This window comes from Emys orbicularis, chromosome 6 (genome assembly GCF_028017835.1).
Source record: "Emys orbicularis isolate rEmyOrb1 chromosome 6, rEmyOrb1.hap1, whole genome shotgun sequence".
Taxonomy (NCBI): domain Eukaryota; kingdom Metazoa; phylum Chordata; order Testudines; family Emydidae; genus Emys; species Emys orbicularis.
The window spans coordinates 89356624-89382628 of NC_088688.1; the positions used below are offsets into that span (position 1 = coordinate 89356624).

At 39.5% G+C, this 26005-nt stretch overlaps 1 protein-coding gene across 1 annotated transcript in view; it reads right to left on the reverse strand.

Moving 5' to 3' along the window:
- Positions 1–18908: 18908 nt before the first annotated feature.
- The window catches only part of DAPK1 (death associated protein kinase 1), a 128959-nt gene continuing 121862 nt past the window's right edge, over positions 18909–26005 (reverse strand). Inside the window, exons 24-26 of the mRNA XM_065406990.1 lie at positions 25858–25978; positions 22836–23024; positions 18909–20401 (exon numbers count right to left, since the gene is read on the reverse strand). Coding sequence (XP_065263062.1) covers positions 19169–20401; positions 22836–23024; positions 25858–25978 — 1543 coding nt within the window. The 3' untranslated portion in view covers positions 18909–19168. The remainder of the gene's footprint in view (positions 20402–22835; positions 23025–25857; positions 25979–26005) is intronic.

Consider the following 26005-nt stretch of genomic DNA (forward strand, 5'->3'; position numbering starts at 1 on the left):
AAACTGTTCTGCAAAATAGAGAAACATTTACTGTTTTTTCTCCTTTTTCCCCTCGCTGTTTTCATCCCCTTTTCTATTTTTTGATATTTTGTATTCATTTTTTTAGGGAGTTTTCCTGGTGTCCCTTAAACTATTTTACATGCCCACCTCTGAGATGCTGTGTTGTGGCCACCATCCCTCCTGCTTCAGCAGGACAGCAGAATAGTCCCTGGGATCCGGATAGCCACCACCACTCCTTTACCAGCCAGAGAGCAAGGTCAGTGTTGTTACTAGCCATTACTGCCAACGGAGTGAGAACACGATGAGAAACTGAACATGGACTGCCACTAGGTAGAGTACAACTACATGGACCATTTTAACAGTAACATGATTTTGAAAACAACTACTCATGCAGGTCAATTTGATTCAATATTGATTCAAACATTCACAAGAGGAAGGACATCCTCACAATTAAACATGAGTCAACAGAAGTCTAGGAGGCCAGGGCAGTCTGTTGTTAACCTAGTGTCACGCCCAGCAATCAAGTAGGTGTCACAAGGGAGGGAAAGCACCAGGTCCGGATGGCATTCCAGCAGAGAAAAGCACATGGCTATCACACTGCAAGGCACTTCACATGGCTCTTCTGCATTATCTGGGAGCTAGAGTTGGTGCCACAGGATTTCAAGGATGCCAATGTTGTCCACTCTGTAAACATAAAGGTGAGAGAACACACTATGATAATCACTGTGGCATTTCCCTACTGTGTGTCGCTGGGAAAATAGAATAGATTTAACACCTGTCTTGTGGAAATCATTCTCCCCAAGTCTCAGTGTGGATTTTGGTCAGGACAGGGCACTATAGACATGAGCTTCACGGTCTATCAGATTCAGGAAAAGTGCTGTAAGCAAAAACTGTGGTCTTTATGTGGTATTTGTTGACTTACTAAAGCTTTTGACTCTGTAAATTGTCAGGGACTCTGCAAACTTTTGTTTACCTTTGGATGCCCTGCAAGATTTATTTCTGTCATTCAGTCCTTCCATGATAGGACAAGGGACAGAGTGGTGGGAAATGGTGAGATACAGGACCTTTTTCTGGTCACCAGTGGCACAAATGAAGGTTGGGTGCTGGCTCCCACACTCTTTTCCATACTTTTTTTGGCTATGCTTACGGCTGCAATTCATGACAATGACAGAGGAGTGTTCTGCACTGATGGGAAGTTGTTCAATCTGCAACGCTTCCATGATGACACAAAAGTGTCAGATTTACTCACGAAGTAGCTTTTATTTGCAGATGACTGTGCACTGATTGAGGACATTCAATTTTTAACTGATCATTTCACTCGTGCAGTTAATCATTCTGATTTTACAATCAACCTAAAGAAAACTGAAATACTGTATCAACCTGTGCCAGGGATTCGCATGTCTACTCATGAAGGTCAACAATGTCTTCTTAAGTCCATGGAGAAGTTTTGCTACCTAGGGAGTATGCGGTCACAGAATGCCACAACTGATGATGAGGTTACCTATCACACAGTCAACACCAGCTCTGCACTTGGAATGCTGTTACACTGCCTATGCAATGATATGGGCGTCAAATAAGCACTAAGCTAAATGTCTATCAGACAGTCATGCTTACAACACTTCTGTATGGTTGTAGACGTGGACAAAATATCACCACCACATTAGGAAATGATCAGTTCCATATGCACTGTCTCCAGTCTATTTGCAGCTCAGATGGTGGGACAAAATTCCCAATATTGAAATCCTTAATCATTGTCAGATGTCTGGCATTCAAAACATGCTCATAAAAGTGCAACTGCATTGATCTGGCATCTTGTTCATATGGCTGACTTGAATACCCCAAATACCCATATTTTATGGTCAGCTAAAGCAAGGCACCCGTTCTCATATTGCCCAGTACAAATGATATAAAGACACACTGAAGAAAAACTTGAAAGGATATCAAGTTGACCCCAGAAACTGGGAAGGAACAGTCCATGACAGAGCATGGTGGTGGCAAATTTGTCATGTTACTGTTAACTGCTTTGATACAAGGCATATTAACATCTTATGTGAAAAACATGAACAGTGCAAAGCAAGGACACAGCAGCCTGCAATGGTCATGGCCAATCTTGTCCCACATGTAACAGGGTTTACAGTTCTTGTATTGGTTTGACCTTGCATATACATGTTCACTTATAGTGTTTGCTAAATCCTCATACATCAACATCACCGTGAGAATCTATCATCACACCCAACCTAGCAAATAATAGGACAGTCAGAGCAAATCAAGGATAATCATGACAGAGCTTGTCTAGATTAGGGAAATCTGCAAATGTATAGTGTGTCTACATTAAGGGTTTGCACTGGTGTAATTGTCTGGAGAAGTCCGCAGACCTATGTAGTGCCCTCAGGTGGCAGACACCAGATACTTCTACAAAAAGGGAGGTGTGTGTGTGTGTGTGTGTGTGTTACAGTCACCATAAAATCCTGGAAGGAGAGGGGTAGAGGACATGTCAGGCCAGCTGTGATAAGGGAAGCTAAGGAAAAAGACAACAGCATTTGCCAAATTAAATGAGATCCACTTTTCCATATAGTCAGGTTTATACAATACTTACCGTGGAACTTCACTAATTAGCGCACACACACACAAAAATGGGCACTCTTGTCCCACTAGAGATTTAATAAATAGACTAAGAAAACTCAGAGTTCATCATATGTACAAAACGTACAGTAGTACATCTGTTTACTAGTAAATTGTGAAACAACAAAGATAAAACCCAGAGGGGATCCCAGAGGAGAACTAAACTTTCGTCAAATCAAAGGAAAACACAATAGCTAACAGGCATTTTGGATATATAGAGCTTAGTAAAATTAGAGGGGAAAAATCACCTCCCCAATGAGAAAACCCATCATAGAAAGTAAAGAGGAGAAAATAGCCCAAAAGTTTCCCTTGCAGAAATCTCTCATTTTTGTATCAGCGGAATGAGAATTTTTAGTTTTTGTTCTAATCGAATTGTAACAAATTTTCCAGTTTGAATCAAAACCAAAGTGTTCCATTTCAATGAAAAATCCAAACATTTTGAACAATACCATGAACACTTTTGTATTAAAAAAAATTAAAAAAAAAAAAATTGAGCAGCTCTATGTTACCAAAGTTTGTGTATATTTGATTAGGAAACTGAGCTGTATCTGCAGTCTGGCACCAATACTTGCTTAATCCAGGGCATGATTTGATTGTTGGTCAAATACTGAACAGAAACTCTGCTTGTTTTGGTGAACATTTCTGGCAGGATCTTTAATCTTTTAATGACGCTATTTCAGGATATACCCCAAACAGCTCATAGTCTTAATTCCTCAGACTCAGTGCTTTCCAAAACAGACAGACCACTTACCTACTCAGGCTTATTTATTTTTTAATTGAAGTCACAGAAAGAATAAAACCAGTTAATCATCAGCAAAAGAAATGCCCCATTGGGCCTGATCCTGCAATCCTTGCACACACACTCTAGATCTCCATCAGCCCTTCTACACTACAAGCAGAGGCCTGTAGGTGACTAGAGTATGTCACCCTACAGTGGCTGCATCGGCACAGCTATGGTGCTGCAGCTGTAGCACTGTATGTAAACAGCTTCCTACATCAGTGAAAGGGGTTTTTCCATCAATGTAAGTAATCCACCATCAACCTCGTTGCGTCTACACTGGGGGTTAGGATGACTTAACTATATCACACAGGGTTCGAAATTTTTCACAGGCCTGAGCAACACAGCTAGGTTGATCTAACTTTTAGGTGTAGAGCAGGCTCCAGTTACCAAGCTATTCTATTTTGTAGTGAGGACAGGTCCTTAGTTGTATTTCCAAATGGTGCTGATGCTGAAGCTTTGGATAATCCAAAGAGATCCAGTGTGTACTTCAGATTTGAACTGTGGGGGAACCAGGTCCCTTGATATGGTTTTACTGGTGTGCAGATAAGCCCTGCCACTGTAAGAAATCTGCATTTGCCTGCCCTGCTACAGCTTCATGTTTCTTCTCTCTGCCCTGTTCTCTTTTTCTCTGACTCATTTTCTACTGAAGACTGGAGGATTTCTTGCTGGTTGTGCAGTGAGAGTGAGGTATTATTCTTTCTGTCAGTGAGACATCCAAGGCGGGTCCAGTAATAGAATTGTGAAACAGCTGGAGTGAGGTGGAAGACAAGGAAATGTAAATGACTGAACCTTCTTGATAGAATGGAATGGATAGAGGCCAGAATTCCTCCAATTCTTTCTTCGTTACACCTCCTTTCAACTAGCAGGCACAACAGTTTTTCTAGGGAACCTTCTTGGCTACTGATCTGCTTGTTGGCAGTGAAAAATAGAATAGTCTCAGTAGTGTTGTGGCAGTTTGCAGCAGAGTAAGTGCTTCCCCTTGTAATGCTATTTGAACTAAATCACTTTTGGAAACACTCACCCAGTTTCACATAAGGTGGATGAGCATTTATGTATACATATTTGTAAAGTGAATGGAATGTGGGGAGATGATTCAAGCAACTTGAACATCTAGCATTCTTTCTCTAGCAATAATGACCCCAGTGCTGCGTGGTTCCTAGCCATTAGTGACATGTTGTCAGAGTCTAAAATAGGGAAAGAACAAGTAAAATTACTTAGACAAGTTAGATGTCTTCAAAGCACCAGGGCCTGATGAAACACATCCTTGAATACTGAAGCTGACTGAGGAGATATCTGAGCCATTAGCAATTATCTTTGAAAAGTCATGGAAGACGGGAGACAATCCAGAAGACTATAGTGCCCATCTATAAAAAGGGAAATACGGTAAGGACAACCCGAGGAATTACAGACCAGTCAGCTTAACTTCTGTATCCAGAAAGATAATGGAGCAAATAATTAAGCGATCAATTTGCAAACACTTAGAAGATAATAAGGTGATAACAGTCAGCATGGATTTGTCAAAAACAAATCCTGTCAAACCAACTTGATAGCTTTCTTTGACAGGGTAACAAGCCTTGTGGGTGGTGGTGGTGGGGGAAGCGGTAGATGTGATATATGTTGACTTTATAAGGCTTTTGATACTGTCTCGAATGACCTTCTCATAAACACACTAGGGAAATGCAATGTAGATGGAGCTACTATAAGGTGGGTGCATAACTGGTTGGAAAATCATTCCCAGAGAGTAGTTATCAGTGCTTCACAGTCATGCTAGAAGGGCATAATGAGCGGGGTGCCACAGGGATCGGTTCTGGGTCTGGTTCTGTTTAATATCTTCATCAATTATTTAGATAATGGCATAAAGAGTACATTTAAAGTTTTCGGACGATACCAAGCTGGGAGGGGTTGCAAGTGCTTTAGAGGATAGGATTAAAATTCAAAATGATCTGGACAAACTGGACAAATGGTTTGAAGTAAATAGGATGAAATTCAATAAGGACAAATGCAAAGTACTCCACTTAGCAAGGAACAATTAGTTGCACACATACAAAATGGGAAATGACTGCCTAAGAAGGAGTACTGCGGAAAGGGATCTGGGGGTCATAGTGGATCACAAGCTAAATATGAGTCAACAGTGTAACGCTGTTGCAAAAAACCAAAACCAATCATCATAATTCTGGGATGTATTAGCAGGATTATTGTAAGCAAGACACAAGAAGTAATTCTTCCGCTCTACTCGGCGCTGATTAGGCCTCAACTGGAGTACTGTGTCCAGTTTTGGGTGCCACATTTCAGGAAAGCTGTGGACAAATTGGAAAGAGTCCAGAGAAGAGCAACAAAAATGATTAAAGGTTTAGAAAACATGACCTATGAGGGAAGATTGAACAAATTGGGTTTGTTTAGTCTGGAGAAGAGAAGACTCAGAGGGGACATGATAACAGTTTTCAAATACATAAAAGGTTGTTACAAGGAGGAGGGAGAAAAATTGTTCTTCTTAACCTCTGAGGATAAGACAAGGAGCAAGGGCGGTTTAGGTTGGACATTTGACATCCTGTCAAAGTGGTTAAGCACTGGAATAAATTGCCTAGGGAGTTTGTGGAATCTCCATCATTGGGGATTTTAAAGAGCAGGTTGGACAAACACCTGTCAGGGATGGTCTAGCTAGATCATACTTAGTTCTGCCTTGAGTGCAGTGGACTGGACTAGATGACCTCTTGAGGTCCCTTCCAGTTCTATGATTCTATGAACAGTCTGTACCTGGGACCAGGAAGTCCTCTTGCCCAGTTATAGCTTCTAGGCCAGTGGCTTTCAATCTTTCTAGACTACTGTACACTTTCTGGTGTCTGATTTGTCTTGAGTACCCCCAAGTTTCACCTCACTTAAAAATGAATTGCTTAAAAAATCAGACATAAAAATACAAAAGTGTCACAGCACACTATTACTGAAAAATTGCTGACTTTCTCATTTTTACCATACAATTATAAAATAAATAAATTGGAATATAAATATTGTACTTACATTTCAGTGTATATTATATAGAGCAGTCAACAGTCATTGTATGAAATTTTAGTTTGTACTGGCTTTGTGAATGCTTTTTATGTGTAGCCTGTTGTAAAACTAGGTAAATATCTAGATGAGTTGACATACCCCCAGAAGACCTCTGCGTATCCCCAAGGCTACACTTACCCCTGGTTGAGAACCACTGGCGTAGACTCCTCCTTAATTTAATGCGCTTAAACATACATTAGAACTTTGCTAATCCACTCTTGTTTTAACATTCACACACAAATGAAGGTCACTCTTCAGTGAGGATTTACAACAGAGCAGGACTGCAGTTCACAGCCTCAGGGTCTTCCTGCACTCCCAAACAACAACAGCTGTGAGCAGTACTTTTTTCTCTGAGCAGCTGGGAGCATACGCCTGTTTGATGCTGATTTGGCTGCAGTAATCCACACTCATTTATAACTTCCAGGCTCAACTGTTGCAACATACTATAGTGGAAAATAACACCAGCAGTCCTGAAAAATTCAGTTAGTTCAAAATGTTCAGCCCACCCTTTAAACAATCGCGGATGCCTGGCATGGTGGATGCTACACAGGCTCCCCATGAAATATCAGACCAGAGTCAAGGCTCTTAATGGGAAACTCCCATAGGGATAGCCTCTCCCCTTCATGCGGTGACTTCCATGGCAGATAATTCCATCATTCCTGCAGTGTGCATCAACATTGCGGGGGGGAGATTTATGAAAGCAGGAGTTGGATCTACCTCAGCACCTGGAACTCAGCCACTGCCTTTGGAAAATCTCTTCTATGAGAGTTCAGTGTGAGCACGGATCATACTGACTTCAGAATGAAATGCAAGACAAACTCCTTTGCCTTTCCACAATAATAAAAACTAATAGAAGTCCTACAAGTTGCTGATGCACCCACTACTTTACAGGATTAAGCCCATTAGTAGCTGTAACCCATTGGGGAAAAAAAAAAAAAAAAAAAAAAAAAAAAAAAAGCTCCTACACGAAAAATATTGTTTTTGTGGATAAAGTTTAGTGATCACAGAGTTTGACACTTGCCCCAACATTCTTTCCTTTGGCATAGAAATTTACCTGGGTAACTTGCACCCAGATAATAAAATAATTGGCAGAGAGATCTCTGGCCTGCTGATTTTAACGTGTAATAAACCTTGGAATACCAGAAAAATTCCAGAAGACTGGCAGATTGCTAATGTGTGCCAAAATTCAAAAAGTACAAGTGGGATGATCCAGATTACTATAGGCTGGTTATCAATCGTGGGCAAAATAAGAGAAAGGTTGATATGGGATTCTATTAATAAAGAATTAAAGGAAATGACTGAATGTCAGTCAACATGTTTAAATGGAAAGGAAGTCTCAAACAAACCTTATTCCTTTCTTTGATGAGATTAAGGTTTGGTTGATAAAGATGACTGTGTAGATATAATATACTTGGACTTTGGTAAAGCTTTGACTAAGTACTGCAAGATATTCTGATTAAAAAATGAGCACTATACAAATATCAGTAGCACACTTATTACATTAAGAACTGGCTAACCAAATCATCTCAAAAAGCAGTTGTCAATAGGGACTCATCACTGAATGGGAGTGTTTCTATGACATTCTGCAGGGATTGATACTAGGCCCAATGTTATTCAGCACTTTCATCAATGATCTGGAAGCATATATAAAAATCACGGCTGATACATATTTGCATTTGACACAATGATTGGAGGAGAGGTAAATAACGAGGAGGACAGGGCAGTCCTAGAGTGATCTGGAGCACTTGGTAAGCTAAAACATTCAAACAAAATGTGTTTTCATAGTCAATGCAAAGTTATTTATCTAGGAATAAGGAATGCCGGACACACTTACAGAATGGGGTATTGTATTCTGAAAATCAATTGCTCTGAAATGGATTTAGGGCTCATAGTGGACAAGCAATTCAACAGGAGCTCCCAGTGTAAAGCTGTGGCAAAAAAGGCTATTGCTATCCTTGGAAGTGTGGAAGGGAATAGTGACCAGGAAGGTGATTTTACCTCTATATGTGGCACTAGTGAGACCAATGCTGGAATACCGTGTACAGTTCTTGTATCCACATTTTAAGAAAATGTCTTACAGTGAGAGACTTAAAGAGCTCAATCTATTTAGTGTATCAAAAAGACGACTGAGGTGACATGACTGTAGGCATTAAAGGGCTCTTTAATCCAGTGGAGAAAGGCAAACAAGAACTAAGGGCTAGAAGCTGAAATCAGACAAATTCAAATTAGAAATTAAGGACAATTTTTTAACAGTGAAGGTGATTAACCATTGGAACAAACTACTGAGGGGAGTGGTGGATTTGCTACCTTTTGATGTTTTCAAATCAAGCCTGGATGCCTTTCTGGAAGATAGGTTTTAGCCAAACACAAATTATTGGGCTCAATACAGAGATAACTGGATGAAATTTAATGGCTTGTGATATACAGGAGGTCAGACTAGATGACCTAGTACACCCTTCTGGCCTTATACTCCAGGAAGCTGTGAATTTGTTTCTCAACTGTGAAAATTGCCAGTTCCTTGATTATACATCACTATGGACTAATAATTTCAAGAAATGCATCTGTCTTGTTACCATCTCTTCTCTTCACACCCCTTTAGTGGGTTTATGCCTCATTATACATTTTCTAAGTTTTAGCTTGTGAGCAATCTGGGGCAGGGACGGCTTATGTTATTTGTTTGTCCAGTGCTTAGCACAATGGGGTCCTGATCCATTTCTGGGGTCCTCAGGGGCTACTGCAACAGAAATAATAATTATGGAAATATTCATTGCTGTGATCAGAGTATAGAGGCTGTTTTGTAATGCTATGCCTAGTAACAAGCAGTCAAAAGTGACAACACACAGCGACTCAGAGGGCATCACATACATGTCGCTTTAACAGCATCAGCACAATTACTTGAGATATTCCACATCTCTCGGAGAACAGCTTTGCAAAGCAAACATTTAAACTCATTCACTTCAGTCATGTGCCTCTGTCTCCTGGCAGGCCATCATTTACTCTAATCATTTACTCTACTGCAAATCCTGTGAAGGTAACTTTAGCAGAGTTACTTGACCCACCTAGATCACGGATATGCAGAAAAAATATAGGAAAATATTCTCACTACACATATGGTCTAAACTGCTATTTGGATCAGATTGCACTGGGCGCTGTGTGGTGCATGGGTGGGTAGGGAACAGGTTCACCAGGCTGCTCTCCTCCTAATTCCCTTTTACAATTGGGGGTCGGGGGGGAAGGGAGGAGCACAGTTCAAAGATTACTCCTGGCTAGGGCCTCGAGCTACCCCAAAAGGACATTATGAGATTTAAGGAGGAGACAGTAACACGGGCCCTGCCAACTCTACTGGTTGGGTTTGGAGAGAAATATACTTTGCACAGAGTGGAACAGTGGTAGCACTCCCCAGGGCTCTTACTTGGGTGGGCAGAGCTCTGCCCACCCCAGTGCATGGCTGTGGCTCTAAGGCACATGCTAACTGGCTCAACTGTGGTGTCAGATTTTGAAGAATGTGCAGGTTTAAGATTTAGGGCACAGCGCAACACTGCTTTCCAGTGCAGAAGGCATTTGTGGGTGCAAATCAATTAATACACATGCAAATCTGACTTTTGGTTGCCCCAACACTTGCAGGTGCAAAGTTAGAGGCTCGGTTGAGGTCCCTTTGAAAATTTGCCCCTAGTTATCAAAGGAAATTCAGACCCCTTATAAACACCACTTTTCACATCTGTGCCCATTAATTATCCTTTCATATCCTCCCAACTTTTGTCCAACTCATAAGCGCAGTTCTGTCAACTCAACAACAGTGAACTGATTAGAGATGGGTTAACTAATGATATAGCACCTTTCCTTGTGAAAGGTCCCAAAGAACTTTACAAACAATAACAACTTCAACCACTATGGAAGTATCGCCACCTCTGGGTTAAAATGTGGTACTAGAGCACTTCGCAACCTCTTAAGAGAGGTGGGGACTTGGAAAAGATACTTTGCAATTCTATAACACAGGATCTCTGAGGGCTTTACAAACAGCCAGGAATTAAGATTTTTTAAACTCTGTGAATTATTGTTAACTGGATTTTACAGTTAAGGGGTAATGAGACCCAGAAGGATTAGGACCCAAGAGTAAAATCTTGTCCACACTGACATCAGTGGCAAAACTCTAATTGACTAATGTGAGGCTAGGATGTCACTCAAGATTTTCAAAAGGCAGCCTCTTTTTTGCAGATACAATGTGAACCCATAAAAAGATACTACCTTTGGGTGGGTAAGTACATGACAGCTCCTGCATATTGGATACATAGCCATCCAAGTGGGAAGATTTTACTAACTGCTCCCATAAGAAGAGGCAGCTAGGCAGGGTCTCTTTTAAAAATCTGACTTTCCAAAAGTCACATTACCAGTCTGTGACAGAGGAAGAAGTAGAACTCAGATCTTCTGGTTCCCACTTCTTGCACTTCTAATGTATAAATATGGTTCAGCAGGCAATCTCACAATTATACACAAAGAACACACAAGGCTGGTCTATACAGTGTATTTCATACATTGTGAAATGTCACTCACCTCTCACATGTGCTTATATTTAATGCTTCCTAACCAAAGCTAAGTTGTAATGAAGCATTCAATGGATCCTTTTAAAAAACTATCATTACACTTTGCTCAGCAGCAAATGGCAAAGTAGCAGCACATAAAACATTGTGGTGTTTAATCCTGTTAATTATAAATGCAATGATGTGTTGCAGTGGTGGCCCTAAACTGCTGCTGCTGCGTGACTCAATTAGAGACAGAATGGCCATTTGTATCAAGTAGGTTTTGCCCTGTGCGCCTGATATACAGGATCAGAACACGGTGGGTTCTTTTGGTGCATTTGTCAAAGACATTTATTGAACGTAGAGTCATTTTAAGCATCCAGTGTGAACTTTTACATAGAAAAATATTTAAAAGCTATTGTCATAAGTAATTACCAAGTGTACCCTGTTTGGATGTTTAACCATGGAAGTGTCATGTTCTTTGTAATCACAGTATCATTAGAAATACATGCAGTTTTACTTTGATAGTGTAGACATGTTGCATTTTGAGTATCTCAGTAGAGAAGAACAAGTTCATTTTACTATTTACAACAGAAAACGTTATCTTTGGAGAAACTAACTAACCTGACTCCCTGAACTAATGGCAGCAGGTGAGTAATTCACCCCTTTCTGCTTGGACTGTGTGAAGGGAACCAATGAGTAGGAGCCATAGAATTCACACTCCCAGCCTGTGGAATTCAACAGTTTTTCCGTGCCTGCAATAGGGACTGCTGCACTTTCATGTCTCCCGTATGGAGACTTCGGGCCAGTGGGTCCATGTTCACACTGTTCCTCTCAACAAGACCCTCAATTGGGCCTATTTGGAGCCAGAAAAGAGACTCCTTTTGTCATGCACAAAAATGCAGGGCGACTGTTTCACCTTTGCAGCCTCACACAGGGCTCAGAGATAAGTGTGTTAACTGTTTTAAACAGTAAATGCAACTTAGTCTTAAAATCTGTATTTACTGAGATGCTCAAAATGCAACATGACAAGTGATGTGGAAGGCCTAAATACCTGCATGAATTTCTCTTAACATGAGGTAGTTGGAACTCATTGCCATGCCTACCTACACCTCACACTTCCAGACTGCTCTATACCAATGTAGGGAAGACATTTCCGACTCCCGGGTGGCTTTGAGGTACATTCCTGTGTGGAAGCTCACGCTGTCACTGCCCATACTGGACTGGACCTTAGAGTAAACTGGTTTGGTACCTTTGTTGCTAATCTGACATTTAAATATGCTAAATACACTTTAAAAAAAGTATTTCACAATTCTCTTTCAATCATCAGAGTTACAAGGAGTCTAAAACATGTGGCTGCTTTCAGTTTGTGGGGTTGTATCAGCTGATTATTTAAAACTGCCCTAGCTCAAGAAGAAAAGTCTTTTCTCACCTCCATCCAAAGTGACCTCCTTTTGGTGACCCTCTGGATGCTCCTGATTTTTCTCCAGTCCTCACAATTACTTGAGGGCATATTTTGCAGGTACTAAAGAGGATTAATAGGACTTCTTTCAAAACTAAGCAAAACTCCCATAGGGAGTAAGCTCAGGAACTAGAAGAGTGGAGACTCTGTACACTTAAGGCAGTGGGTTGGCTTGGTTAGCAAGTGACCAGAAGTACTAACCAGAGCTTCTTGTGTAGCTCCCTGTGCAAAGCAGTGCTGCATGGCCCAAAAGCAACATCTCCAAAAAGTTGATTACATAGAGAAAATGATTATGCCTGAAATGCTTGCTTTCTTGCATATCTACATGCTCAGTGAGATACTTCAGTATCTAAAGTCTCATGCATTCATTAAACAGGAACATTTATAACAGCAAGAATGTCTGGAACATGTCTTGGACTGGAATAACTGTCTTGTAAATTCGATTTGTTGCCTAGATTATTTATTTTGAAAGCAAAATAAAAATTGGGCTAGTGGGACGAATAAAGATCTTTGCCGGCCTTACATTAATGTTGTGCTTTACAAACACAACATATCTGTTCCTTGATTACAATGGATTATGAGGTATAAAGTACTCTTTTGAGGTCCTTCAATATCCATCTTCAGGTATTTCATTAGCAGGATTCAACTATATAGAGTTGGGTTATTTACTGTGAATCATACAATACAAATCTTAAAACTAAAGCTGCACTTTTAAATATTCTAAATGAGTGATTCAGAGTCGGTGCAATTTTTCCATTGTAAAAACTATGAGCCAAAGTTCTGCCCTCTGTTGCAAAATCACTGAGTTCAATGGAGTACTCTGAATTTATAGTGGTGTAGTGAAAGAGAAGAATTCTGATCCTTCTCTGACTGCACTTCCATACAACATGCAGCCCACTTCAGTGCAGTTCAGAAACAATCCTTCAAAGCACTTTCCTCATGAAAGACTATAAACTATTCTGAAGCTACTTCTACTGGAATTTGAATCTTTCTTCAGGAGTTCTGACATGGTGCTATAAGTTCTGGAAACCACCTGACCAATTCCCTCTCACTATCCAACATGTGAGCAAGGCACCCTCTGAATCCAATAAAAGCAAATCTTGGAGTGATTTGTAAACTTAAAATACCCATTGAGGTAACTTGGTAAAATAAAAAAAAAGTGGAAGACAGGACAGCTCTGCTTTCTTTGTATGAATGAAGCAGTGTTTCTATTAATAGGAGCATTTTTTCTTTTGCTTAAAAATATTTGTAGAACAGTTAGAGACTGTAAACTACACATTATTTTTGTGTGTAGACGTGTACTCATGAGATTGTCTCTACACATCTTCACATCTTTATACTCATGTCTTAAAATTGAGCAAGACCACCCAGCTTCTCCTCTATATATAAATTAGGGATAAAAATCCCACTTTTTTGCAATTCTACAGATGCATTATATCAGGCTTTAGATTTCAATGATTCGAAACATGAATCTAGCTAATAAAGCACATCACAAAATTAGTTGAAATTATGTCTCATTTACAGAGCAGGCACACGTGCCAGACTTGTACAGAAATGGATTTTGCTTTGGGGAATGTTTTTCCCTAATAAAAATATAAAATGAGGAACTCGGGTATAAAAAATAATTGTAAGGAACAAGTTGATCAAACATTTACAAAGAAGATGGTTGCAAGTTATAGTAACTATGGCAACATGACTTAGAACAAAGCAATGGCTTAATGTTTAAATTAAATCCAACAGGTATTAATGGTTATGATCTGCAAATTTAAAGATTATTTTTAGTATTATAAATCAGAGCTGACTTGAAAAAGAAAAATCAATGGCAATGAAATAAAATAGTAAGTGAAGAAGTAGAGAAAATACAATCCATTGGTACTGCTTTACTAAGCAAATCTGTCAAAAAATGCAGTTCCAGGACAATGTACTATGAAGCAATACCTTTTTTGAACATTACTAATACGGCACATGATTTACAGAAAGTAACTAAGACCACTGCTATCTGATGACTGTGATTCACTTCTATTATGTGATTCACTTCTAACTACCAACTTTTGCCCTAGGAATGACGCAATAAGCAAACTCCAGAGATTCATCACAATGGATGCATGCTCCCAGAGCTACGTTCACAGGAAATGGAAACACACCATTGCCAGAACCTAAGGGCTTGGTGAAATAAAGGAAAATATCCTGTCTGCACAAAGCTGGCTGGTTCAGTAAGATAAAGTATAAGCCCATAAAAACATTTGTTTTTTGGATCTGAAATCTAGTGATGGAAACAGCCATCCTCTTATACAAGATTAGCTTTCCTTCAAACTCTACCCCACACTAGCCATAGATACACAAAAAATCTCCCCCACATTACCAGCAGCCCGCTAAGGCCCTGATTCTACAAGATGCAGAATGCGCATCCCCATCTCGCAACAAAGAATTGGGAGTTGATGGTGCTCAGTACCTTGTAGGGTTAGGCCTAATACTATTATTAACTGTTCACCACATCTGTGCTTGGCACTACCCATGACAACAAGTCAGACAACTCCCTGCTCCTTCATAGAATCTACACTTAAAAATTATGTTGGCATATGTACGTTGATCAGGATTATGTAGACTCAGCTATGTCTACTGAAGAATGCTTTTCCATTAATGTAGTTAACCCCATTCGGGGAGGTGGTGTTCCTACATTGACAGAAAAAGCCCATCTGTGTCACAGGCTTTGTCTACACTACAGGGTTATGCCAACATAGCTATGCCAGTATGTTTTCCATCGGGTAAAAACAGCCTCAGGCCACAATCCTGCAACTGAGTTAGTAAGCAAACCTCTGCTCCCATGTGGAGACCTATTGATTTCCTGGAGTCCCAGGATCAGGGCTTGAATGATAGAGATAAAGAAGTCATACTAGGAAAACTAGAGGATGAAATTAACACAGCATAACAATATGTAAATAATCAACTCTAATAATAGAGTGAGGAGGACATTTCCCATATGCTACTTCAATCTGCCATAATTCCCCATGTGTGACATACATATATATATATATATATATATATATATATATATATATATACACACACACACACACACACACACACGACAAGGACTGATGGTGCTAATAGAAATATAGGTTACATTTTTAAAAAAATGTTGTGCCCCAAGTTAGGTTCCTAAATCTATTTTTAGGCACTTCAATAAATGTCAGTATTGAACAGCCAGCAGCAAATACTGAAGTCCTTGTGTGTTCAGTACTTCTGAAAATCAGAACTTTTCGGAGCCTAAATATTATTATTTATTATTAGTAGTGCCTATGTGCTAGGCACTTTCAAAACATTTGAGAAAAAGGATTCCTTCCCCAAGGAGCAAACAATTTATGGACAAACATGTAGAGCATGAGGCCAGGGGAACAACAACAGGTATTTATATACAAGTCAACTTGATTCCTAACACAGCAGAAGTGGGTCCCATGCGGACAGGATAGGCCTTGCAAACGAGGCCAGGGAGGTTGTACCATGCAGAGGGATTGCATGGAGGAGGGAATGGAAGCAATTGTATGAGACTCTGATAAATGGATGGATGAGAATGGGAGCACTGGCAGAGTGAAGGAGACAGGGGACAACATGAAGCTTGGCAAAGGAAGATAACTAGGAAGATGACATTAAAGTGTAGACTTATGGATTAAGGAGCCTAACTCTGGGGACTGTTTTTTTAAAATCTTGACCATAAATTTTTTAGCGGAGAGAGGTGATGTAGTTTCTTCCATGTACAAAATTTCTCTTCTTCTGCAGATGAACGGAAATAGTATTGCTAATGTGGCCATGGGTGCATGTACATTGCTTAATGAATTAACTCAGTTTATTTTTTCCTAAGGAGGCAAAGTAGCTAGTACACAACAGATATTAATGGCCATAATGAAATTTGCAACAAGCAAATATGATTTTGAGTCCCAAGAACTATATTATTTTAGGGGAAATAATTTTGGTTTTGATTTTGTATTTCAACTCTAAAGGGAGCTAAATGTTTTTCTTCAGATTCTCCAAATAAATTCCAAAAAGCCTGAGATGTTGAGCCATTCTTATAGGTGGTATGTAAAGACTGTGTAAGTTACACATATTTGCACTGCTGCAAGGGAGTTTAAATAGGTATATAACTTAAATGTGCTGAAGGACTCCAAGAAATGGCAATACATCAGGAAAAGCAACTAACAGGCAGTTGTACAAAGCTGTAAGTTAGAGGACCTCTCTCTATACATGCTCAGGCTAGGCTGCCTGTGTGTAAGTTACCCCAGGGTAGACTCTCTTACATCACCTCTGAATCTGGCACCATCCAAGTTCATTTTCAGCATTCAACAAACGGGTATGGTTGAATATTAAACTTCTAAAATAAGGGGTTTGCAAGGGAAACACCAAGAGATCATTAGTATGAGGGACTAATTTCACTGGCAAAGGATCAGGCATAATAATGCACGCAGCTCTCCTACATGAATGCACCTCTCTCTCCTTACTTGCAACGTTGCTTATGGCTGTGCTGAGGTTAACAGTGGTTTTGAGATATGGAAAAGCCTCTACTAAGGCTTGGTTTATACTTAAAACTTTTGCTGGTTATGTCAGTCAGAAGTGTGGAAAAATATCACACCCTTAACTGACATAGCTATGCCAGCAAAACCCTAGTGTAGATGCAATTATACTGGCAAAAAAAGTCCTTTTGCCAGTATAAGCTGTCTCTCCAGGGATGTGGATGGTGGAGTTTGCTGGTATAGCTCTACTGGTATATCTATACTTGCAAACCCTTTTCAGTGACAGCGACAAGGCTGAAGATGAGTTCATCAATAATTTACCTGTGACACAATTCGATAGCTGCACTCATGTCTCCAGACAGAAGACTAGTGCACTACCCCACTGTATCACCTAGCCCCAGGAGTGTTATACACCCAGGTAGTAAATTAAACACCTGTGTTAAACACCTTACTTTATACACAACATTCAGCTTCCAACTCTGTCATTGTGGATAATGCAGAACTTCATTAAATAATTCTATATGGCAAAGACAGAGACAAAATACAAAAATTTACGTATTTTTAAAGTCCTAGAGCTCTCTAATTCACCCAATGATGCAAATTGGATTTAGAAAAACTGCTCTCGTTAATAAAAAGGAAAGTTAACCAGTGTTTGTTCCCCCTTACTTGCCAAACGGATGATAACAAATAAGACTGGGATTCTTCTTTTTTATAACGACTTGTACTTTCTATTTTAGTCTCCATTGTGCAAACAAAAAGGAGACAAAAGGAAAAATTGCTTTGTTTGATGTTTTTAAAAGAAAAGTGTACCTAATCTATTGCACAGAAGTGGCATTAAAAAAAAAAATTCCCCTCCCAGAGTTCTGGCATTTTAAGACATGATCTTGGAAGATGCTGAAAGCCCCCAGCTCCAATTGAAATAAAGTTGAAGGTGCCCAGAATCTCATCGGAGGGGCACAGCTCCTGTAGGACTAAGCCCTTAAATAATAATTTTTTTCACAACTTGTGGGTTAAAAAAAATATGTGTGCACCCAAGAAATAAAAAGTGAAAAGGATGCAATAGGCAACAGTTTATTAGTAAAAAAAAAAAAAAGAAAAAAAATCCTTTAAAATTTTACTACGTCTTAAAGATTAAGGAAAAAATAATACTATTAATATATATATACACATACAGTATATATGTATATACACATATATTGTACCATTAAAATTACATGCTTTTCAGAACAGAATGGGTCATGTTCCCTCACATCAATTTTAAATTTCTGATTGCAATAAACCATGCTTCCTTTTTTTAAATCTTCAAGTACAGGAAATAAGCAAACCACGATCTAAAAGTGGAAAACTATTTGTTATGCACAAATGACAACTGACAGCTATAACATTATTATTCTGCAGTACTGAACATTTTATGCGTGTCTTGGTGAATTCTACAACTCTGAAGTTTTACCTGAGATGTGTGGACATAATGAAGCGTGACAGTAGGCTTAACAGATTTGTTCACATTATGGTTCGATTGAAATCAAAGCTGATTGAGTATTATGCATTTGTACACATAGTATCAACACGAGAACTCTTTGTAAAATAATGAAATTTACCAAATGTCTTAAAGCTGCAAGTGAAACAAAAAAGGCAAGCACCACTTGCAATGATCAGCATGCAGACAGTGAAACAGAGGTAGCATTTTCTTATTACTTCAGCAGAATCACTCAATTCAACCACACTCTCTTCTGCAAAAGGCACTCACTTTTTTTCATTTATAAATAATATGGTGTTAAATTCCAGCAAGTTGACCATAAATGTTGTTTTTCCCCTACAAATGTAAAAAAGTTAAGCAAAGAATATGATGAAAAGACAAAACAGGGCATCAGAAACACATTTTGGATGAATGTGCAACTTTTTTTCCTTTTAGGAAAACTGAATTTCTTTAAAAAAACATTATAGTACATCACCCAAAAGTTAGACTTCCCACTTAAAATGGCAATATTAAGCAGCACATTGTATATCAGAATAGAATTGTAAAACACCAGAATTACACCAGCCTTTTAATAGCTAAAATAAAAAGCAACAGTTCACAGTTAAAAGTAGAAAGATTATTCACATAAAAGGTGGTGATAGGGAAGGATAAAGACCCTTCGATATAGAAGCTTATAAATTAGTATGTCTAGAACCTCATATTGTACCTTTTACACTTTCTGCAGTTTGAAAAGATACTGTCCATGCAAAACTTCTGTTCTTACCGTGACACTACTGAGCTAATTGAATTATAAGATGTCCCACTGTTACAACTTGAAGCATAGGCCTCTTGGCCATTAGCATCTAAATTCATTTTGAATACAGATGATGCCTTTAATAAAAAGTCTGCTGCATCTCTGCGGCCTAATTCCCTCAGTTTAGACATTAGGATACCTACAGTGCTCTCAGGGCCATTACTCCATTCCTGCAAAAGGGCATGGACTGGGCTTGGGAGAAAATCATTTTGAGTTCCATTGTTTGTATTATATTTTGCAACAAGATCAGGAAGGCCCAGGTTCATAGCCAGAAGGCACCAGTCCTTTCCCATAGGATCAGGTGGATCCAAAAGTCGACTAAGTTTCCTCCTTGTAAGAAGATTCAGATCCGAAGCATGAATATCCATTCCTAGACCTCCCTGTGAGTAGATGTCCAGACATCCAAAGCACAATATACTGCTGAAGCTTTCTTTATAACCACCCATGGTATTAGTCAATGATGTCTCCTTTTGGCTTTGTGCCCGGAAGAAGTCTCTAGGCTGGTAGACCATTACTGGTTCATGATGTTCCCTCAGCTGCTGAGGACTAAGATAATGTTTCACAGTCAGCAGGCCTGGTAATGTTGTGGCCATTAAGTTATCAATGGTGCTACAAACAGAATCCAGAAGCAAGCAGCACTTGATCTTCTCTGTTTCCAGTCCTCTAACTTGAACCTCAATACCCTGACCATGGTTGACCAGCAACACTAAAAGCTCAGCCCCGCGATTCACAATCTTTGATCCATTTACCCAGAGACGTATATCTGCATCTCCCTCTGCATTCTGTTGGTGAATCCACCGACACAGATTCACTTGAACTTTATGGAAAATTCCACAAGGGAATGGGGTAAGGTGTTCCACAGGAACAATTCTAACACCACCATAAATCAGAACCTCATCCTCCTCATCTGTCCAAGACCTGTGAAGATTGTCAGTCTTGATCAGCGCTGGAATATCCACCATTGCTCCACTGCTAAGATCTCTAGCACAGATATCCATGGCATCCAAAATCTGTATCAGTTCTTCCACATCACTGTCTGATACCAGGCGCTGGATGTCCTCTATGGTATACCGACCTCTGTAATGATGTAGGGCTTTGGGATTCTCCACTGACAGGATTTTCCCCAGGACATTAGAACAGAGCCAGCGAGGATCCAGGAGCACAACATCTTGGACAGTTTCACTCTGCATGATGTTTATCTGTTCAGAAAGAGGAAAATTACAAATTATATCTTGTGAAGTACAAGTCGACAGTAGAGCTGCTCTTATGGCTTGCTGACTTACCAGTCACACCATTGATTCACGACTGTAGCAAGATAACAGTGCATTTCCTTCCTCTCATATTCCTAAAACAAAATCAGGATCCAGCTCTTGACTTGTTTTATTGACAAAGCCATCAGAGCACATGGCTCACTGAGATTTTTTTCAAACTAGTTTAGCAGAAATCTTCTGCACTTCCAACAATTTTCAAGGACGTAGAAAATATTCTGGCCTAAAATGCAGTTTTTCCTCATTTGCCCTGATAGCAGCTGAAAAAGGAACAGCATTTTTGGCACGGTTTCAGAGCTTCTCACATTCAACTCTTAAGCCACCAGATATGTAAGAGCCAGGATGTCACATTCAAAGTTCATACCTGCATCTATCTGCATTACTCATTTGATTACACAGAATTTAATGTTGGTAGAAAACAAAAATCTAGCCACAGAGAATAGAAATATAAGATAGGAGGTATAGCTGAAATTAATAGGAAATGACATTACAAGCAAGGAAAGCATCACAAGCCTCCTTAATAGGTATGCAACTTTGAAAAATTGAATGCTTTGCCATATAACTACTGTGACAGACCCAGACCAGGGGGGTACAGGAGTCTGGTCACTGGATGAGTAGTTTTCTGTTCCCTGAGAGACCAGAGCAGGAGCTGCACTAGAGTAATCAGGAACTTGCTAGAACCAGTTAAGGCAGGCAGGCTAATTAGGACACCTGGAGCCAATTAAGAAGAAGCTGCTAGAATCAATTAAGGCAGGCTAATCAGGGCACCTGGGTTTTAAAAAGGAGCTCAGTTCAGTTTGTGGTGCGAGTGTGAGGAGCTGGGAGCAAGAGGTGCAAGGAGCTGAGAGTGAGAGTGTGCTGCTGGAGGACTGAGGAGCACAAGAGTTATCAGACACCAGGAGGAAGGTCCTTTGGAGGAGGTCATGGGGAAGTAGCCCAGGGAGTTGTAGCTGTCATGCAGCTGTTACAGGAGGCACTATAGACAGCTGCAGTCCACAGGGCCCTGGGCTGGAACCCGGAGTAGAGGGTGGGCCCGGGTTCCCCCCAAACCTCCCAATTGACCTGGACTGTGGGTTCTTCCAGAGGGGAAGGTCTTTGGGCTGTTCCCCAACCCACATGGCAAATCTCTGAGGCAAGAAAATCCGCCAATAAGCGCAGGACCCACCAAGATAGAGGAGGAACTTTGTCACACTACATATAATAATGTAGCTACAGCAAAGTAAGCTTATGAGTAATTGTTTTAGCTATTATCTCATTTGAAGGTCAGCTTTTTATTTCATCCCTTTTCTGAATATTTATTTTATTTGCTTTTATCATGAGTATAGTCTACCATAGAACTCTTCCTCTTTTAAAGAAAGAGATGTCCAATGAAACAAACACATAGGAGCCATAAGACAAAAGATAACTGAAGTCTGTATGGGTTGATTTGCATTGAGTATGTTGTCTTGGAATGGGAAGTTGAGGAAAGAATAATTAAGGAATTTTGCTGAGAACACAGCAAGATTCTGTCAAAACAGAACATTCTGAACTACCTGGAAATCTCAGGTTTCACATTTTTGAGCATCATTTTTCTGGTGCTTAATTCATTTAAATAAACAATAATGTGAGCTAGAAATAACCTGCTGATTCAGATTTCTAATTTTAAAAACAAAATCTGATACCAGGATGGTGCAGTCAGTGCTTCACTACGCTGCTGTGAAAGCTGGTCCAACACTTATTATAACCCCCTTTTATCCTAGGAGTATCTGTCTGTACACATTTGGCATAGATGGCTTCAGAGAATGCTTTTCTTTAACCAAATCTGAAAACAATTTATTCAGCCATTTTAACTCACATTTCAGATTGAAGTTGCACTCTGGCTGAACAACTAAGGGCTTGTCCACATAAGGAAGTTATTCCAGAATTAGATACGGTGTGAATTCAAACTGCAATAGCTATTCTGCAATAGCTCCCTTTGCGGACACACTTATTCCATAATAAGAGTGCCTTTTTCTGATTTTGCTGAATCGCTTTGGCTTTCTAGACTGGGTGTGCTGGTTAATTTTTTCCCCCCCTCCTCCACAAGATTTCCTTTCATGCTCCACCCACCAATTCCTCCAAGACGCTTGATGCATTTTCCATTTAGCATCCCTATACTGGAAACCACTCACAGTTCATGCACTCTAGCTGGTTAGGATTTTCTTCATTTTTTCACTGAATTAAAGAAAAAAAGTAATGAAAAAGGTGCAGAGAATACACTTTGCTCCAGATGGGTGAAACTCAATTGGATACTGTGTAGAATCAACAATCTGAGTTGGTTTATGTTAAAGACAGAATGTAAGTAAAGTCACTACATAGTTATGCAGTTTGAATAAAAATTACTTACTTCTCCTATGCTGTGCAACTGCTGGGCTATATGCCGTAGATCATCTTCACTTGCTAATGGATTAAGCTGATCCTGTACGTCATATACAAACTGCTGCAATGACATCAGCTGGTTGGGTCCATTAATTTTTCTCCAAGAAGGGAGGGTGGAGATCATTTTCTCACAAAGGTGAGTCATAGGTGGACAAATCTAACAAAAGTACAATGGACGTCAATTTGTAGTTCTACTTCTACTATGCTGATAAAAACTGAATTAAATTGTTTAGAAAAAGAGCTACTGCCAAAGACAGCTGCAGAATTTGCCACAGAATCCACCCTGGATGAAAAATTGTACTCCAGAATCTAAATGTTCATTTAAATACCAATTTCTAGCCACCATGATTACAAAGACAATCTTAATGTGAACCAACTAAATGCTTTCTTGCCTAATCTGCGCACAACCTGAAACAATGGTTTTGAGTGGTATCAACTGCCCCATTCACCTGGGGATTAACTGTGAAACCAAAAAACAGTTTAAAATATCAACAGTTAATTATTTCACTGCTGATCTTTTTAGCAGAAACATACCACTAAGGAGTTTATCATGAAATCCCAAACCACCTTCCATGTGCTAGAAGTACTAGTAGCTCCTCATCCCCACAACTTCTACAATGCAGTTGTGTGTTGTAAGTACAAAAAACGGTAGTTAATTGAAAACTAAGATTGGGGCAAGCATCAAATAGATTGAATTTAATATCAAAATAAATAACACCCATGCTACAATGCCGACTGTATTTTACAGGTTCATATTTAATTAATATTAAAACTCATTTTTTAAATGCAAATTAAGTGGTTGGGGAATTACAAGCCTGTTGTATCAGAATGCCACCGAAACTAAGACCATGTCTACATTACAGAGATTATAAACAGCACAGATACGGTGCCATAGCTATGCCAGCATAACCCTGGAGTGTAGATGCAGCCTTCACCAACAGAAGAGGTTTTCCATCACTGGAACACCAACGTCCCCCAGCATTATTTTGTCAACCTAGCTGTGTCTACCCAAAGAGCTAGGTTGGCACAGCTATAGCGCTCAGGGTTGTGGAGTTTTCATATCCCTGAGTGCTGTAGTTATGTGGACCTAAATTTTAAGCGCAGATCAGGCCTAAGGGAACGCTGCTGTAGAATTTAGGTCAGTTTACCACTGGGTACGTGATCCCTTGGCTACTGCCCCTTTACCTAGCTAGAAACTGCGAATATATTTTTCAGAGTATGACTCTAGGAAAATTATCAATATATATCTGATTAACATATTTCTGAAATTACATTTCCACTGGTTCAGATAACAGTTAGTTCTGCCCTGGTGTTCTTTATGTAACACACAATCTACTTGCATAGCAAAATATTGGAAGTGTCCATAACATTATTCTGTAATTTATTTTAAGAGAAATGGAGTTACTGAAGTCATAAAGCTGGGTCAATTATGAACTGAAATCACAACTTTAAACTGAAAGTCACAACTATTTTCTTCCATTTTATCCCCCCCCCCCCCCCCCAAAAAAAAAAAAAGCACCAATACAGTCTCAGATTCACTGATTGACCATTTTAAATGTGGGAGGTGGTTTATGGTAGATCATCCTCTGTCTCCTATGACTCCTCTCTGGGTGGTTTTGTTGGCCCATTATCATAAAAATTTGTGCAGCTGTCCCAGCTGTGATATCACACACACAATAACGTATCAAAGTCACTAAAAATCATCAGTCATTATCTGAGAAAATGTACAGCTTACTGCTTCATGGTTCACTACTTGGAATTGGTGGGTCAGGGTCTTTTGGAGCCCATGGAACACACATTAGTAGCAGCAGGAGCTGAGAATCCATATCTATACTGGGGATACTTAGGATTATTTTCCCTTTGGTTAAACTGAACTGGTGCTAACACTACTGGGAATCTGGTAACTGGATCCTTTTTCATCACCATGTCTGTTAAACCTGCTGTACAATGCAAATCTAACTGACGCACTGGTAAAATAGGTCCAGCCTCCAGAGACTTGCCTACTCTAGAGTTCCTACTAAAGCTAACACTAATTCAACTGAATTGGTGTTAGCAACAATGGGAATTCTTTAGCAAAATCCTCTGTGTAGACAAAGACCAACATATTTCAGGGACAAGAGGCTGCAAAACTGTTTTGTAATTGAATTGCAAGCTTTAAAGACATAATCAAATAAGAAAGCCTGGCACTGAGCTGTTAGGACTGAGGTAATGTAAAGACTGTGAAGCATATCAGAAACCTGTGGTTAATATAGAAATGTAACCATTAAAAAGCCAGTAACTCAGAGGGTTAAAGAACTTTAATGATTATAATAAGCCCCTGTGCTACTCAATGCAGGATTGAGTCCAAAGTACCTTTTAAAGCCACACATAAATTAAAATATTTAAAAAACAAAATATCCTTCCAACTTACAACCCCCACCTCTGATCATAAAAAACAAAGATATAATTTACTCTCTGCTATTTATATTGCTTGGTGACTTTCTGCATTTCTCTCACACTGGACAATAAGAATAGAATCAATAATTTCTAGCCAATCAGATTGTCTGATTCACATGCACTGATATGACACTGCAATGTTTGGGTTGCAACACAACAGGGGCATGTTTTAAAAAAAGAAAAAGCTTTTCCATTGGAATTTAAAAAAATCATGGATATAGATTTTATAAAAACTGATTTTTACAAACTCAATTTTCAGCCGAGTTTGACCTAACAGTGTCCCTTTGAAGACAGGAAAAAATGCTTTCTTCTTATTTCCTTCAAACCCGACTGTCTCTAGGCTCATTATCAACTCAAAGTGCCTCTGAATTAGCCACCAGAAAGTGTTCAAATAAAGAAACTGCACCTATTCTTCCTGAACTCCATGATGTATGTGCCCAGCCTCTGACGCCCAAGAAGCAAGAGGCTTGTAATAACTTCCCCATGCAAGTTTCCTTCAAAACCAGAATTTCACATGGAGTTAGCCCAGCCTAGGCCTTCAGTGAACTACTCACAGAAATGATCTGGCTTCTTAATTCTTGTAGGTGATTTCGAAGAAGCTTCATATCTTTAGAGCCAGATGCTCCGGCATCCAAAACAAATAACTTGTCCAAAATTTGAAGATCATTTCCAAACCTAAGAGAGAAACAGACAGTACTTATT